The 16,595-nt window shown below is 42.4% G+C and overlaps 3 protein-coding genes across 4 annotated transcripts in view; 1 reads left to right on the top strand and 2 right to left on the bottom strand.

The window, feature by feature from the left end:
- LOC132909248 (PRKCA-binding protein-like) overlaps positions 1 to 16,595 on the top strand; it is a 69,132-nt gene that overhangs the window by 23,687 nt on the left and 28,850 nt on the right. The gene's annotated exons all lie outside the window — the stretch shown is intronic.
- On the bottom strand, positions 55 to 1,482 carry LOC132909098 (jerky protein homolog-like). Its single transcript, XM_060963688.1, has one exon. It carries the CDS (start codon positions 1,480 to 1,482, stop codon positions 55 to 57), a length of 1,428 nt encoding a protein of 475 aa, XP_060819671.1.
- Positions 13,885 to 15,276, bottom strand: LOC132909099 (jerky protein homolog-like). The gene has a single exon (XM_060963689.1). The coding sequence runs from the start codon at positions 15,274 to 15,276 to the stop codon at positions 13,885 to 13,887; it is 1,392 nt and encodes a 463-aa protein (XP_060819672.1).

A 16,595-nucleotide genomic window follows, 5' to 3' on the forward strand; every position in this document is an offset into this window, starting at 1 on the left:
CCTCCGAGTTACTTTCATTTTCTGTTTCAAACGACGTAAACCTTTTTTTGGGAGCTATGAATGAGAAGGCCCAGCTTCTTCATCGTCGACAATACCTACGCCCAAAGTATTGGTTTGAAAATCTCGAATAACTTCGTCGGTATAAATCTTCATGATTATTTTATCTATTCTATCAACTTCAAACCATTTTTGTACATCGGTTTCATCACACAATAGGCATCCTGGTAACTCACGCAGCGATTTATATGTTTTATATACGTCAAGTTCATCTTCTTTTGTGACCGCACCATGCGTGTTTCTACGCTTCAAAAGCGTGTCCCATGCGTTTCTTATAACTATATCGTCGACTTTTGACCAAGCCTTATCTACAATGCGGCAGCAATCCCACAGGTTTAAATTTTTATGGATGTCTATCACTTCATCCTCCGTATTGCAGGTAGGTAACGGCTCTAATGTTTTCGCCAATTCTTTTCGGTACTTTCGTATGAAACATGTGAGTATTCCACAATTTATCGGTAGTACGAATCGTGATACGTCATTTGGAATACTTATAACTGTAACGAAATTATCTTTTTTATTTAGATTCTTGAGATCGTGAAGCGACCTAGCATTATCTAGTAGCAAGACCGTTTTCTGCCTCTCTCCTCTGTTTTGTTTTTCTCTAACTGATGTTAAGAAATGATCTTCGAACCATTGATCAAAAATTGTACTGTCCATACAAGGATTAGATTTTGATTTGTAGATAGTTGAGAAGATATTCGTTTTGAAATTGTATAATTTGTGATTTTCTTTTTCGGTTCCGATTATTAGTATCGGCAACTTGTGACATCCGGTAGCATTTACACAAAGAAGAGCAATAACGTGATCTTCGATCATTTGTTCGTTCCCTGTCGATTTCGCACGTTGAAAAATCTCAGTTTTTTCTGGTACTAATTTCCACATTATTGGTGTGTAAATGACATTGTAAACGTTCTCCAATGTCCACTGCCCTTTGTCCAGACATTCTTTAACCATATCTTTGAAGGCTTTCGTTCCAGCTTGAGTTGTGGTTGGAAAATCTCGTTGGATATCCTCTTCAGTAATACAGTGACGTTCTCGAAAGATGCGCACCCAATCTTTATTGCCTTTAAAATGAGGATGTAAGTTTAATTTTTTATTAATTTCTTGAGCTTTGTGACGCACATCTGCTCCTGTTATTTTTATGTCATGTGTCCTACATTGTATGAACCAATGGTAAACAATTTCTTCTAAATCGCTTATATCTCGGCATGATATACTTTTTGAAGTACATGTACGAGTCACTCTACTGATCTCGTATTGTCTTATAATCTCTTCCCTTTTAGCACTCATATGGCTCAAGCAGGATAGTGAAATACCGTACTTTTTTAATATGATTTTTCGATGCACTCCTCTGTCTTTCATCTTAATGATGTCATATTTGTCGGCATTTGACAAATATGAACGTCTTCGTTTTGGCGGCATTGTTGTTTGAAACGTTTCGAATGTCAATACCGTACTGAAATGCTGTGACGAGATTTTATTTCGACAGTTATGGTTGTCGACAATTTTGATTGGGGGAAAACAAATACTATATGAACTATATACGTATATAGCTATATACGTATGTACGATACACTATAGAGAATTATACAACATTCTGATGATAGAACGTTCGGATGATGTATGTACGCAATATATAATCAAGGTTATGCTGTATATCAAAATAACAAATAATATTCGACCAAGATTTGATAGAAACAGGCAGCACGAAAATGGGAATTTATTATGAGATTATTATGAGAATAATATTTTTTTTTTTTTAGTTTATTTTGGTTTTTACAATTTGTCCTGAAGGACATTTGGTAAAGTGTTATATCTCATTGGTACTAAAAAAAATATAAATAAAAAATAATATAGCATGTGGGCGGCTACCCCCAGCGGGGTACCAGCTTCGTTTTTTTTCTAAGTTATATCTTTTATGAGGTCTATTGGGTGTTTCCTTTTTAGTCTTCTTGCGATGTTTGTTGTGTTGCACGTTTCAACTGCCAGCTGGTTCGGGTGCGTTTCTATTCTTGTTCTGTATCTTGTTGCGAATCTGGTAATCTCCTCCTTGACCGTTGGTATTCCCAGGTCTTTCCGTATGTCCTCGTTTCTAACGTACCATGGAGCGTTTACTATCGTTCTAAAGATTTTGGCTTGCATTGTTTCGATTTTGGTTATATGGCTCATTGCTGCTGTTCCCCATAGTGGAATTCCGTATGTCCAGATTGGTTTTATGATTATTTTGTATATTGTTAGTTTGTTTTCTGTGCTTAATTTGAATTTTCGGCTTGTTAACCAGTGCATTTGTCTCCTTGCTGTCTGTATTTTGTCTATTATTGATTTGATATGCTGTTTCCATGTGAAATGTGTATCTATGTGAAATCCAAGGTATTTGACTTGCCTTGTTTGTGTTATTTGCGTGCCGTTTAGATGTTTGATGTTATCTGCTTTCTCAGTGTGAATGTGATGTGGTTGCATGTGTTAGGGTTAGCTTTAATTTGTTTGTCTTGTAGCCACTTTTCTATTTTTGTGATGTGTTCTTGTAGTATTGTGGCTGCTGTTACAGGGTTAGTGTGCCTGACTAGTACGGCTGTGTCGTCCGCGAATGAGAATAATATGAACAATTTCATTTGCAAATAGTATATAAATAAATGGTTTTCTGTAACTGAATTTATACTTCTGTCCATCCTATAAAGGGTAAACTTTTTAAAACGACAAACAACTCATTGATTCTACGAATATTTCAAACGTTCTTTTCATAGATATATTTTTAAAATATTTTTGCGTATTTTGTAAAAGGAAAAAATAACAAATTTAACTATCAAGATAAACGAATTAAAAATCAATTGTAATGTTGTCATTGTGCTTTATTCTTGATATCGAGTAATTTGAAAACAGAATCGTTTTCCGTAGAAAATTCAACGTAGATTATATCTATGAAATTTGAATTCATCGAATAAAATTTATCATACATTCGACATAAAATGATTACTACTAATGTTAGTTTGACTCATTTAAGACGATTTGGTCCATCTTCTTCTCGTAGCGAATAATTCCTACTTTGTAATTTAAACGTGTGTAATTTAAATATATAAGGTCTTCATACAGGTAGTAGCCATCAATTTTTCTCATAAATGATAAATATTTGGGGAAAATGAAAGGATACACAAGTTTACTATTTTTTATTACCAACGTAATAACGTACATCAATGACCAGGTGGACCAGTACTAGAACACTAATTTCCCGCTCCTAAGACGTTTTGCGTATATATAATAAATATAACGTATTGGCGTCGTAATACAATTATAATCTGTGGTGTATGTTAATTTGTTTGTTTGCTTTGTCTTGAAAGTCTTGAAAGTCACTTCCCAACTTCGTAAGTTCAAATCTGTTTATTTGAAACTGAAACACGTTGTTTGGGAAATAGTTCACTGCTTTGTAATTATAAGAATGGAACTTATTCACTTGAAAATTTATTTATCTATATTTTTCACTTGAAAATTATTTATCTATATTTTTCACTTGAAAATTATTTATCTATATCTTGTACAGTAGACAGTAACAGTCGTATTGATCATGCGCCTTAAACTTGATGAATAAGAAATAAGAAATAATCTTGAAAGAAACTATGTAAATCGTACATAAGTAAAATTATATTAATCTATGAAATAATAAAAAAATTTACAAAAAAGTATGTCACATTCAGCTTAAAAAATAAGCAATCAGCATTTTCAGGAAAATATTATAAGCATGAAGAATTAAAATATATGCTATTGTCACATCGGAGACACAAGAAATGACGAAACCGATAGATCGCCGGTGATCACCTCGTGTCGCAGTTCGAACGTTTGACGAATAAGGTGAAAAAATTGAACTTCCTATATGATAATGGAATTTTTATTATATAAATCCAACAGAGTGACGGTTCAAAGTGTTACTACTACTAATTTAGGAGAGATTTTATATTGAAGTTTTAGTTCCTTTGGAGGGGTTATCATCGGATGTGTCTTAGAGGCTATTCCGTTACCGTCCAGCTACTATTTCGATAGCTGTGACATACAGTACGTTTCGTCTATCTGGTTACTGTTTGCGAGCGAGTGGCCTTCTTGAGCGTGTGGCACTATCGTGCTGGTTGCAAAATGTGGTAAAAATGTTCCCATGCTAATTTTTTTTTCATATACTTCGTATCTACGGTAGAAGCATTGACCAGTAACTGTATGAGCATTCTGCGTAAAACGACTAAGCGCTAGGTACACTCCTACTTTAGCTACTTTCAACCCTTTTCAACGAACGTTTACAGCAAGATGAACTGAGAATATTTGCACTTCATGTTACTATAAATTATTACATCATAGCTGTACTCAAATAATTGTTTGAGATTTAATCCGATTATATTTGCTCGAGATTTGTGATAATGAGCTTGGGCTCGAGGCGACAACTAGTCGCCGAACGTAGCCGCCGTCACAGAATGAACCTTTTTACGTAACAGAGGTATGGAGTAATTATATAGCTCTCCTTAAAAAGAAATAGTTGTAGCGGCACTCAACAGTAAACATTCCAACGATTTCTATCCTGTGGCTCACTATACAAAGACCCTATTCTTCGGACAAGATGATTGCCAGATGTCGATACATCCTCAGAATATTTTCAGCTAGCCTAAGGACCCGCTATAAATCTTAGGATTTATTTAACTAAAGTTCTCCAAATGGACAAACAGTCTTTCTCTTAGCAGTCCCTAAATCTATTACCTACTACGGGAAGATACGAGAAAGATGCTATTCTCACGTATGATGCTTCCCGCTAGCAACTTCCTCTTAAGGGCAGTTAGCATCCTTTTCCAACCACCAACACAAAATTAGCCAATTAACAGCGACGTCCATTTCTCTTACTTTCAACCAAGGAATCCTCAACGAATCCGATGATCTCGCATCCTTAGACACACCTCAATATAGTTTTTCTCTGCAACATCATCGTGACGAAAAGTCAGTCGTTAGACGCCTGCCCGAATCGATACTTGGTAATTACCAGGACATCTTAGACAATCATCATCCGAACTTGTATCGTACATCGAAACGCATCGACTCGAGTTTGAACTTGTAATCGCGAGCCACAAACCGTTAATAGCAACCGCGAGTTCTACGCACCGTGTACACAGATAACATATTATAATAAATATCTATTGTTAAATATATTCGAGAGATTTTTCAGTACCTATCGCGACCTTTCCTTCTTTCTTTCTTTTTTTTTTTTTTTTCTTTATTTTCTCGTAGAGGAAGGAAATCCGCGCGGACACCCGCCGCTTCTAGGGGGAACAGCGGCGTGGTAGTGTCGGACTCCAAACGACTACAATCTCCACGATGACCGTCCCTCTTGCGATCGAGGGGTGCCCGGGAACCGCTGGGGCGATGCCTCAGGCTCCCCCGCGCAAAACAATCTGTCCACAAATGGCGCAGTGTGTTGCCATGTCACATCGCGGCCCATCCCCGAAGGCCGTCCGGACCCCCAACCGGACTACTTGGCGGCCCCCGAGCGCTGAAGAATTCAGCACCTAAATTTTAACCCCCATCGGATGTCGCGGTGGTTCTAGAGCGCCCCGTGTAGGCGCGTCCACGGGCCCCGCTGCGTCCTCGTCGGCCGGTCCTCTCGGGATGGGAGTCCCGCTCCCTCACCCGCTCCGCTGCCTCCTTCCGCAACATAACTTGCTCGCAGAAGGAGGTCACGACCCTCTTGTACCTCTCGCTCGTGAGCAATGCCTCAAGAATCACCGACGGCGAGAGGTAGCATCCTATTTCCACGGTGAGGGAATGGCGCGGCGCCGCCCACGCCGGGCAGTCTTTCAGCGTGTGCTTCGCCGAGGCCACGCCCGCATCGCAGTGGTAGCAACACGTGGTCGCCTCTTTCCCGATTCGGTGCAGATACTCACCGAAGCACCCGTGTCCAGTGAGCACCTGTGTCACCCTGTAGGTCAGGGGAGGTGTGCCACCGTCCAACCAAACGTCCCAGTTCAGAAGGACGGCCTCAAGGTCCCTTAATCCCGACGAGCCCGTTCTCGTGTCGCGGCTGGCACGCCATCCGTCGAGCGTAAGCGTCCCAGCGTAAGCGTCCACCGCGCCGACCCCGCCCGACAGACCCCGAATCTCGCGACTCCTCAGGACCTGCAACTCGAACGGGAGAAGCCCGGCAAGCACCGCCGCTGCCGCCACCGAAATGGTGCGAAAACCCATCGCTATCCTGATGGCCACCGCCCTGTGCAACCTCCTGATCGCCAGGAGACTGCGACCGTTGGTCATCAGGTCTTCCGCCCAGATCGAAGCTCTGTAAAGAAGCTTTGCTCGCACCATGCCAACGTACAGCCGACGCACTCCGACGCCGGGCCCGCCCAGCCGAGGCAGCAAACGTCCTAAGGCGTTCGCCGCCGCCTCGACCGACGGTGCCAGGCGCTCGAAGTGAGCGCAGAAAGTTCAGTGGCTCCACCCCCACCAGCCTCAGGCGATAATGCGTTGGAGGCGTCCCGTGATCGGCTCTCCTGCAATACCACATTGCCTCGGACTTCTCGGGGGCACCTCCAACTCCAACCCTTTGATCGCATCGACTACGCAGGCCACCGGTAGTTCCGCCAGACGAACGGTTCTGTCCCATGTCGACCCCCATACCAGCACCAACGTGTCGTCGGCGTAGCACGTTAGCGCCGAGTCTGGGGGCATCGGTGCCCGAAGTATCGCGTCGTAAACAATGTCCCGCAGCAACGGGTCCAACACCGAAGCTTGTGGGACGGCACACCGCCCTCCCCATCATCCCTCCGCCCCGCCCGGTGTAGACGATACTACGGTTCCGGAGGAAGGCCCAGCCCACAACCCGCAGGTCAGCGGGCACCCGATGAAACTCGAGGGCCAGCGACACGGCCAACGCCACTCATCCCCGCCGCACGGCCCCCTCGACGAAGGAACGGACACGGGCGATAGCGTCGGCCGTAGACCACCCCCTCCGGTAGCCGAACTGGCTGTCGTGTAGCCCGGGAGCACGTCGGGACGACTGCGACTCGAGGCGGGCAGCCACAACCCTCTCCAATAACTTACCTGCCTGGTCCAAAAGGCACACAGGCCGAAAGGCAGAAGGCGAGTCCGGAGAGCGTCCTGACTTCGGCAACAGGACCATCCGTCCCTCCTTCCACAGGACGGGGAATTCGCACCGTGACAGGCATCTGTCAAACAGAAACGTTAGCCTCGGGGCCAAGACTCCGGCGACCTCCTTCCACAGGTGGGCCGGGACTCCATCAGGACCCGGAGCTTTCCGCGTTCCGATCCTCTCGACAGCCCCGGCCAACTCCTCCTCGGTAACCGCCGATTCCGGGCTCCAGCTTCCCGTGGTGTCCTGTGGCACTTCCTCCGACAGTTGCAACTCCTGCTCTTCATTTGTCCTGCCTTCTTCCTTGTTGAAGTGGTCGCCACTTCTAAGAAAACTCTACATCTGGTCTTCAGTTTTCTTAAGCACTGAAGCCATCGACAGCGCATAGACAATGCATCGAGGACAGACCATAAGCGGTACATGTGCGACGTTGGCTTCAGGGTTCCTTTGATCTCAGGGTAACATTATTCTCGGGTGAATCTGGACCAGCTTACATTATATTCCACACTTTGTACTTTAATATTCACAATATATATGTCGGAGATGAAAGGACACCGGGCCCCCCCGTTGGAATTATTTGGAAAAAGCCTCAATACTGTAGCATTTACGAAATAACCCAGACACAGTCATTCGAAACTTGAGACAATGAGTTTAGGCTCGAGGCGACAACCGGTCGCCGAGCGTAGCCACGGTCACCGGATGAACGTTCCACCTAACAGAGATGTAAAGTTACATAGCTTTCCTGTAATATATATATATATGTCGGGTTGACGGTAGGGGCGTATAATGAATCTTCACCAGTGTGGTTCATGGTTGTCGCACAGATATTTATTACACAAGTATGGCTGATACAAGATTGACGATCGGACGCGGTAGCTGGACGCTAATGACAATGGCCCTAGGTTCGATATAGCGAATCCACGGTCAACGGGATAACGAATATACTTTGCTTCAAAGTCTAAGTCGGACTCAACTTACTAATCGTGATACTAGGAACGCTTGATTGACTCTTAGCTAATCAGATTACCAGAAAAGAATGACTTTCCGTCGCGACGACGCTGCAGAGGAAAACTATTATGGGATGTGCCTAAGGGCACGAGATCATCGGATTCGTCAAAGAAAGCCTCCACTCGGAGGGTGAGGGAAATAGACGCTGCTGTTAATTGGTCAATTTCTATGTTGGCGGTTAGAAAAGGATGCTAGCCGCACTAGAGAGAGAGTTCCTAGCAGGCAACGTCGTACGTGACCAAATCAGGCTTTCCCATAACTTCCCGCAATAGGTGACAGATTTACAGGCTGATAGAATAAAGACTGTTTGTCAATCTGAAGGACTTTAGTTAACTAAGTCCTAAGATTTGTAACGGTTCCTCAGGTTATCTGAACATAAACTGTAAACGATGCATCGGCATCTGGCGATCATCTGGCCCAAAGAATGGGGTCTGTGTGTGGCGAGCTGCGGGGCTGTTGGAATGTCTTATTGTCAAGTGTCTGTACTGCCAATTCTTTAAAGGAAAGCTATGTAACTTTACATCTCTGTTAGGTGGAACGTTCATCCCGTGACCGTGGCTACGCTCGGCGACCGGTTGTCGCCTCGAGCCTAAACTCATTGTCTAAAGTTTCGAATGACTGTGTCTGGGTTATTTTGTAAATGCTACAGTATTGAGGCTTTTCCAAATAATTCCAACGGAGGGGGGGCAGTGTCCTTTCATCTCCGACATATATATAATAATACCTTACAATTTAGAGAGTGAGGTAGAGGTGATCCGAGAGTGTTTCCTCGGCCGACACCTCCCACCCCGAAACACGGCCGAAAGCGGAAGAGTTTGCCCACGTAAGTTCCACTATGGACTTGCCCTGCTACGCCACGCACGTGCTGGACGATCCCTGATTGGTGAGCCGGAGATCGAGCGCAGCCGCCCAGTCCTGTACGGCGTGCCCCCCATTACATTGGTCGAGCGTCGAAGTCCCCGAGGATCAGCGACGGATAGGCGCCCAGACGCCTCGCGCAAACTGCGAGTCCGTCCAGGAAAGTGGCGAATTCCTGTTTATATGTCGGCGGCATGTAGATACCGACCACGGCCAAGTCGCCCTATTTCACGGTCACAAAGCCCCGTCCTTGCACGATCACCGAGCCGGTCCAGAGTATGGCGACCAAACCGAACAGGTCTCCAGCGCCCTGTGACGCATCTGGAATGCTGTACGGCTCCGCCACTACTGCCAGACCGATCCTGCGCTCTACCAGTCTCTGGAGTATTAAGTTCTGAGACCAGCGGGAGCAGTTGCACTGTAGAAGCGAGTGCCGTCCATTTCTTCTCCTTCCGCTTATATCGGGGAAGGCTCCGTTTCCATGGCCTCCTCCGGGCCGTTCCCCTCGCAGTCGACACGACCGACCTTCTCTTTGTCTCTTCTGGCCTCCATGGGGCCGGTCAACGGCGTCGTCTTCCTTCTCGCCGTCGCGTCACTACCTTCGTCAGGAGCGGTCCTTGCCCGTTGTATGGCTCTCCTCCTACGGCCTGGTAACCTCTTCTTCTTCTTACCGGAAGCGGGCAACAACGCGGAGTCCGAATCCTCCGCGGTCGCGTTTCACAGTGGCCTTCGTCTTCCGGCGCCCTCGCCGGCTGCGGAGACGGTGTGGTCTGTGTGCCCGGCAATTTTCCGGTACGTCCGCTTGCCGAGCGCGCTCGCAACGGCCGAAGAAGAAGAACACGACGACATTTCGTCATCGGACCTCACTCCCCTCCACCCCGTCGCCACCGCGGCGCAACAGCAGCCCATCACAAGAAGATCCCGGGCTGCTGATGTTTGTATTGTGTCCTTTTGGCCTTCTCCAAGACCTCATCGGTTACTCCTCTTCTTCACCAGACGTATGAACGCGTCCGAGGGCCTGGTGGTCCACCCCCGAACGGCCACGATTGCTCGATGACGACGCAATGGGGCCCGCTTTACAACCCGCGGTTGCGTCGGTACTGTGGTATCCCTCCCCTGCACCGTAAACGTTATTTGGTGTCTTCTTTGGCATATCAATCTTTATTATTGCATATTCGGCTTGTCGTCAACGAAAGTTCCAGTCCCGGTGCTACTCACTCTTTCGCACCTCACACCGGACCAAGCCGGCGCGGGGTGACAGGGAGCCCCACAAGAAGGTGAGATGAGTGATCTTGGCAGGAATGGGCCCACCAACTCCTCCGAAATTCTCCACGCCGGATTGGCAAACTGACGAGCACCAAAGGCACCGACCAGCCACCACTCAGCTATAGGAGAATATCACATCCATCGGGGTTTCCCAGAGCGTGGTCCTTTCCCCCTCGTTTCCCCCCACTTATCACGACTTAACCACCTCACATCGTTTTTTGGAAAGAAGATCATCAGCCGCGTTCAAGACGTGTGACGGTTGAAAGAAAAATAGGCGTGCTAAAGATTTTGCCATAAGCGACCAACAGCTAATCATAGGCTCGCGAAATTTAATCCGTTTATATACAAAACTATAAACTTTATTTCTTTCCCAACCAGATCGCTGCAACGTTGTTGAGAGGACAGTGAAAAATCATTCTGCGAACTTTCTCAAACAGTAACGCATACTATGTAGTAACAACTTGTCTTTTTCGACAGAGAGTAAGTGATTGTTCGACCAGTCGCGGAGAGATGTGATCGCGTGGAAGCGCGTCAACGAGAGTCGTAAATTAATGTTACGATTAGATAATCGACGCCACTAATTGGTCGATCCCGAGTTTTGATTAGATTAAAAAAAATGGTTGACTGATTAACATTGAAGTAACAGGTTATAAAATACACTTTATTCCAGCCACTTTATAGATATAAATAGTTACGCGTTGTGCGTATACACGTATTCTCACAGATGTGTAAGTAGGAAATTACATCTGATGACTGATTAATAAACGAGAAACCAGTCCAAAGATGTTGATTGATCTAAGGATAACAAACTAGTGAAATTCGATAACGATACTGTCGCACAGGAAAACTATTGCTGGTGGTTAGTCGCCCCAGCACCGGTCGCTCACGGGCGGAAATGACCGTTAAACATGAAAAAACCCGACTTTCCCACTTTTACCTAATTGAACAATAGCCATTAGGGACGTCTCGACTTGAATATATTTGATTGAAATTAAGGACCCTGACAGTAAAATAAAAATACTTAGTTTTATAACAATTCCTAGAATTATTGCTGTTCGACGAATTATATTTGCACAGCTAGTGACCTTCTTGACCGAGGAATGGATTCTTGATTATATAAAGAATCACCGTACATAACACACTCTCTGCGTACGAGAATGCCAACCACTCTCTATGGAAAACCACGCACAAAATAAAGAAGCCAATGAAACTAATCCCAGCAATCAGAAAAACAGACAACAAATGGGCCAGAAACAACGAAGAGCAGGCTGAAGAATTTTCCAACCACCTTTATAACACATTTACCCCATATAATATTAACAACAGTAAATCCAAATATCATTCAGACGAAGATGCGCAAAATGCTAGTACCTCAACTAACAAGCACCACGTCATACCTAATACAACAGCACAAGAAATTAGTACGATAATCAAGAAAAAAAAAACAATAAAGCCCCATGAATCAACCTAATCAATGGTAAAATCTTGAAAAACCTTCCCCCAAAAGCAATACGTTTAATCACAATAATATCTATGCAATTTTAAGAATCCAATACTACCCTAATCTATGGAAGCTAGTACAGATCATAATGTTACCTAAGCCAGGCAAATACCCAAACTGCATCTTACACACCAATATCATTACTTCCTATGTTTTCCAAAATAATAGAAAAAATAATATGCGATCGCCTAAAACCATCAACAGAGAAAGAAAAATTAATACCAGATCACCAATTTGTATTCAGAAACAAACACTCCACGATAGAGCGAATGCACATGCTCCTCAACGAATTTTACTAGCAATAGATAAGAAACAATACTGTACAACCCTCTTCATGGATATTTAGAAAGCACTTGACAAAGTGAACTATAAAAATCTCTTACAAACGCTCAAAAAACACTTCCGGGAACAAATCCACCACATACTCAAATCATACCTACGCAACAGAGCATTTGTAGTAAAAATAATAAAAATATTCTGAAGTAAAAGACATGAGGTGGACATGTTTGTAGTAGTCGGTATAGTTCGTTGCCTGAAGTTGTCTGGCCGATATAGTTGTGGTGATAGTACGCTACTGCTAGTGTATAGAATGAGACAGGTTCTGCTGCGGGTCGCCGGTGTCGCTGCTGGGGTACTGCTGTATTTTCTTCCCATTTTTGATGCCGCGGAAGAAAAATCGGACTACTGTCTCCGGGATTTGAAACCCGGGTTCCGAACGTTCGTAACCTAAGGCGCTAACCACTGCGCTGCCATCGTCCGACGCTAGTTAGTGTCGAGTGGTAGTACGTTTGCTGTCAAGTGTCGCCACAGAAATCAAGGTAGGAGTTGTAAGAAAGCGTCACAGGACCAATATTATACACACTATACACGGCCGACATACCAACAACTACCAACAGCAAAATACTGACATTCGCAGACCACACGGATGTACTAGTTAGACACACTAATCCAGAAACAGCAATCACATTACTACAAGAGCATATCATAAATATAGAAAAATTGCTACAAGACAAACAAATAAAAGCACACCCCAGTAAATGCAACCATATTACATTTTACCACGAAAACGGATACCACCAAATATCCAATTGAATGGCACGCACATAGTACAAACAAGTTAAATACTTAGGACTCCATTTAGGCACACAACTTACATGGAAGCAACATACGAAATCAATTATAGACAACATACGGATAAAAAGAAGACAGATGTACTGGCTAATTAGTCGAAACTCCAAACTCAGCATGGAAAATAAACTGAATATCTGCAAAACGATAATAAAACCAATTTGGACGTACGGAATACCACTATTGGGGAAAGTAGCAATGAATTACATAAATAAATTAGGGTCGCTACAATTGAAGATACTGAGAACAATAGTCAACGCCCCATGGTATATCAGAAACGAGGATATACGCAAAGACTTAAAAATATCAACGGTCAAAGAAGAAATCGGCAGGTACGCAGAAAAGTACAAAGAAAGAAGACATCCAAACACATCCAAACCAGTTGGCTGCTGAGGCGAGCAAAACTCTCACAAAAAGAAGGCTATAAAGAAAATATCACACTGATCTGACCAAAGAAATAAAATAATCAAACTCGAAGATGGTATCCCGCTGGGCGGTAACTATCCACATATTATTTAGCAATTAAGTTAGAAAAATTTACCGTATGTCCAACTTGACAAATTGTAAAGTAAAAATTAAATAATAAACAAAAAAAAGAATTAAAGGTATAAAAGACAAAGAGGATATAAATACAAGGAGACCATTTCGAGTCTTTCCTTGTCTTCCATATAGAGTAGAACCTTCATTATTAGAATAATAATGATAATGATAAATAATAATGATAAATGTATTTGAGTAATAAAACAACAGCTTTTTCTACACTAAGCATCATATATTTCAAACCGAATGATACAATCAAACAATTAAACACTACATAAAATCTATTTCTTCATATGTCTTAATACGTCTAATTCCTCCGATTTACTTCCATTTTGTGCATCAAACCATGTAAACTCTCTTTTTACAGCTACGAATGAGAAGGGCCAGCTTTCTTCTCGACAATACCTATGTTCGCTTAATTCAAAGCATTGTTTTCAAAATCTCCAAGAACTTCGTCGGTATATATTTTCATTAACATTTTCTCTTCATTATCAATTTCATACCAGTTCTTTACATCGATTGTGTTACACCGTTGACATCCTGGTAATTTATGCAGCAATTCAACTGTTTCACCTATGTCCGTTTCTATTATTCTCTCTCTAAAATTCTGTTCGCCTTCCTTCTTCAAAAGCTTGCCCCACGCTTTTTTCAGTATTGTATTTTCGACCTTCATCCAAGCATCTTGTACCATGCGACAACAATCCCACATGGTTAAAAGCTTATGATTTGATACCGCATCTTCCTGCGTACAGCAGGTAGGTAATGGCTTTATTGTTTGCAGCAATTCTTTTCGGTACATTCGCTTAAAACATTCGATTATTCCACAATCCATTGGTTGTACGAGTGGTGTAACGTAACATGGAAAACTCATCACAATGACGAATTCATCTTTGTGTTCTGCTTCGCGGTAATTTATAAATAAATTCCACCTAACATCATCTACCAGCAACAAAATTTTCTCTCTGTATCCCTGTTTCATTTGTTTTTCTATAACTGATTTTAAGAAACATTTTTGGAACCATTTATTGAACAGGTTACCGTCCATCAATGCCTTGTTGTTCTCCTCGTACATAATTGACAGAGAATTAATATTCATATTCTTGAGATTTTGAGAATTCGCAAATTTGGAGATTACTAATGCCGGCAACTTGTGACATCCGGTAGCATTTGCACAAAGAAGTATAGTAACGTAATCCTTGTACATTTCTGGGCATAATGTCGATCCTTCTCTGTGAAACATCAAAGTTTCTTCTGGTACTGCTCTCCATATTAGTCCTGCGTAATCAACATTGTAAATGTTCTCCAATGTGAACTCATGGATGCGCAGAAAATCTGTAAAATTAGCTGTGAAGTTATCCGCTGCAGCTTGTTCTGTGGTTCGGAAATTGTAGATATTCGTTTCACATATATTGTAACGGTGCTTAAATTTTTTGAACCAATTCCAACTGGCTTTAAAATTAGGTTCTCCGTATAATTTTTCATTAAATTCCAGTGCTTTTTTGCGTATCAGTGCTCCTGTTAATATTACTCCTTTATTTTTACATCGCATGAACCACTGGTAAATAACGTTGTCTAAATCCTTTCTCTGTAACGTTCTTAAATATTTACTGAAATTACTATCAATCGCTGCGCTGGTCTCGAAATATGTTATAATCTCTTCTCTTTGTGATTTTATATTGCGGACGGTGGCTTCTTCAATACTGTAATCTTTTGCTACGGTTTTTTGTGTCTTATCGCTTGTCATTATCTGAAGGATTTTGTATTTCTGGTCAACTGACAATACTTGCGCCTTTCGTCTTGACGCCATTATTGTTTGGAACGTTTCAAATGTAAATACCGTACTGAAATGTTGTGACGAGATTTTATTTCGACAGTTATCGTTGTCGACAATTTTGATTAGGGAAAGACAAATACTATATAAACTATATACGTATATAGCTATATACATATGTACGATACACTATAGAGAATTATACAACATTCTGATGATAGAACGTTCGGATGATGTATGTGCGCAATGTATAATCGAGATTATACTGTATATCAAAATAATGTAGTATCGTAAACAAATGGTCTAAGAAATATCGGGTGAACCATAAGCAATGTTGTGAGAAAGCCCAAGCGCCGACAGGCCAGAAGGGTCTGGAAACTTCAATGGACCGAGTGGTTCATCAATGTGTCGTCAGTTCTTCAGTTGAATAGTTACGCGGAAAAAAAGGCCTACGTGACCATGGCCACTGACGGTTGCGGAACACATACGTAGTGGGGCTCCGAAAAAAAGGGACGTTTAAAAAAAAACGAAGAGGCAGTCGAGAGTTGAGAGATTAGTGTTTCAGCGTTGTCCAGGATTATGGTCAGCGTGAAAGAGAGCGCTGGAACCGTTGTAAGGACGGAAGTGAGTGACGAATGATGACTGCGTGCATATGGACTGACGGAGCATCATACTTGATTTTGTATTAGCGTGAACGATATTGAAACAAATCATACCGTTAGCAAACCTACTAGCACTATATTTTCCCACAATAACAAATAATATTCGACCAAGAGTTGATAGAAGCGAGCAGCATGAAAATGAAAATTTATTATGAGATTATTATGAGAATAACAAGGACAATTTTATTTGCAAATAGTTTATAAATAAATGGTTTTTTGTAACTGTATTTATATTTTTGGCCATCCTATAAACGGTAATCTTTTTAAGGAGACTAACAATTCACTGTTTCTACGAATACTGCACACCTTCTTTTCATAGTTTTATGTTCCTTGTATTTTTACGTAATTTTGTAAAAAGAAAAAATAATAATTCTAAGTACGAAGATAAACGATTCAAAAATGAATTGTAATTTTGGAGAGCGGTGAATTATGGAACTACATGTATCATTATGTTTTATTGTTAGTATCAAGTAATTTGAAAACGGTGTCTTTTTCCATAGAAACGTAGATTATATTCCTGAAATTTGAATTTTTAGTATGTGAACTTTCGACTGTTCGCGGGAAGACGCGATCTCGAAGAAGTGCGTCAACGGGAGTCGTAAATTCCCGTTATGATTCGATTAATCGACGCCACAAATCGATCGATCCCTTATTTCTTTTGGGATAATAAGGGTAGTTGAGTAAATATAACTC

The sequence above is a fragment of the Bombus pascuorum genome, chromosome 7 (assembly GCF_905332965.1).
Source record: "Bombus pascuorum chromosome 7, iyBomPasc1.1, whole genome shotgun sequence".
Taxonomy (NCBI): Eukaryota; Metazoa; Arthropoda; class Insecta; order Hymenoptera; family Apidae; genus Bombus; species Bombus pascuorum.

Bases quoted from the DNA above. Each gene is read 5' to 3' on its own strand.
- LOC132909098 (XM_060963688.1), bottom strand. From the start codon at position 1,482: ATGCCGCCAAAACGAAGACGTTCATATTTGTCAAATGCCGACAAATAT.
- LOC132909099 (XM_060963689.1), bottom strand. From the start codon at position 15,276: ATGGCGTCAAGACGAAAGGCGCAAGTATTGTCAGTTGACCAGAAATAC.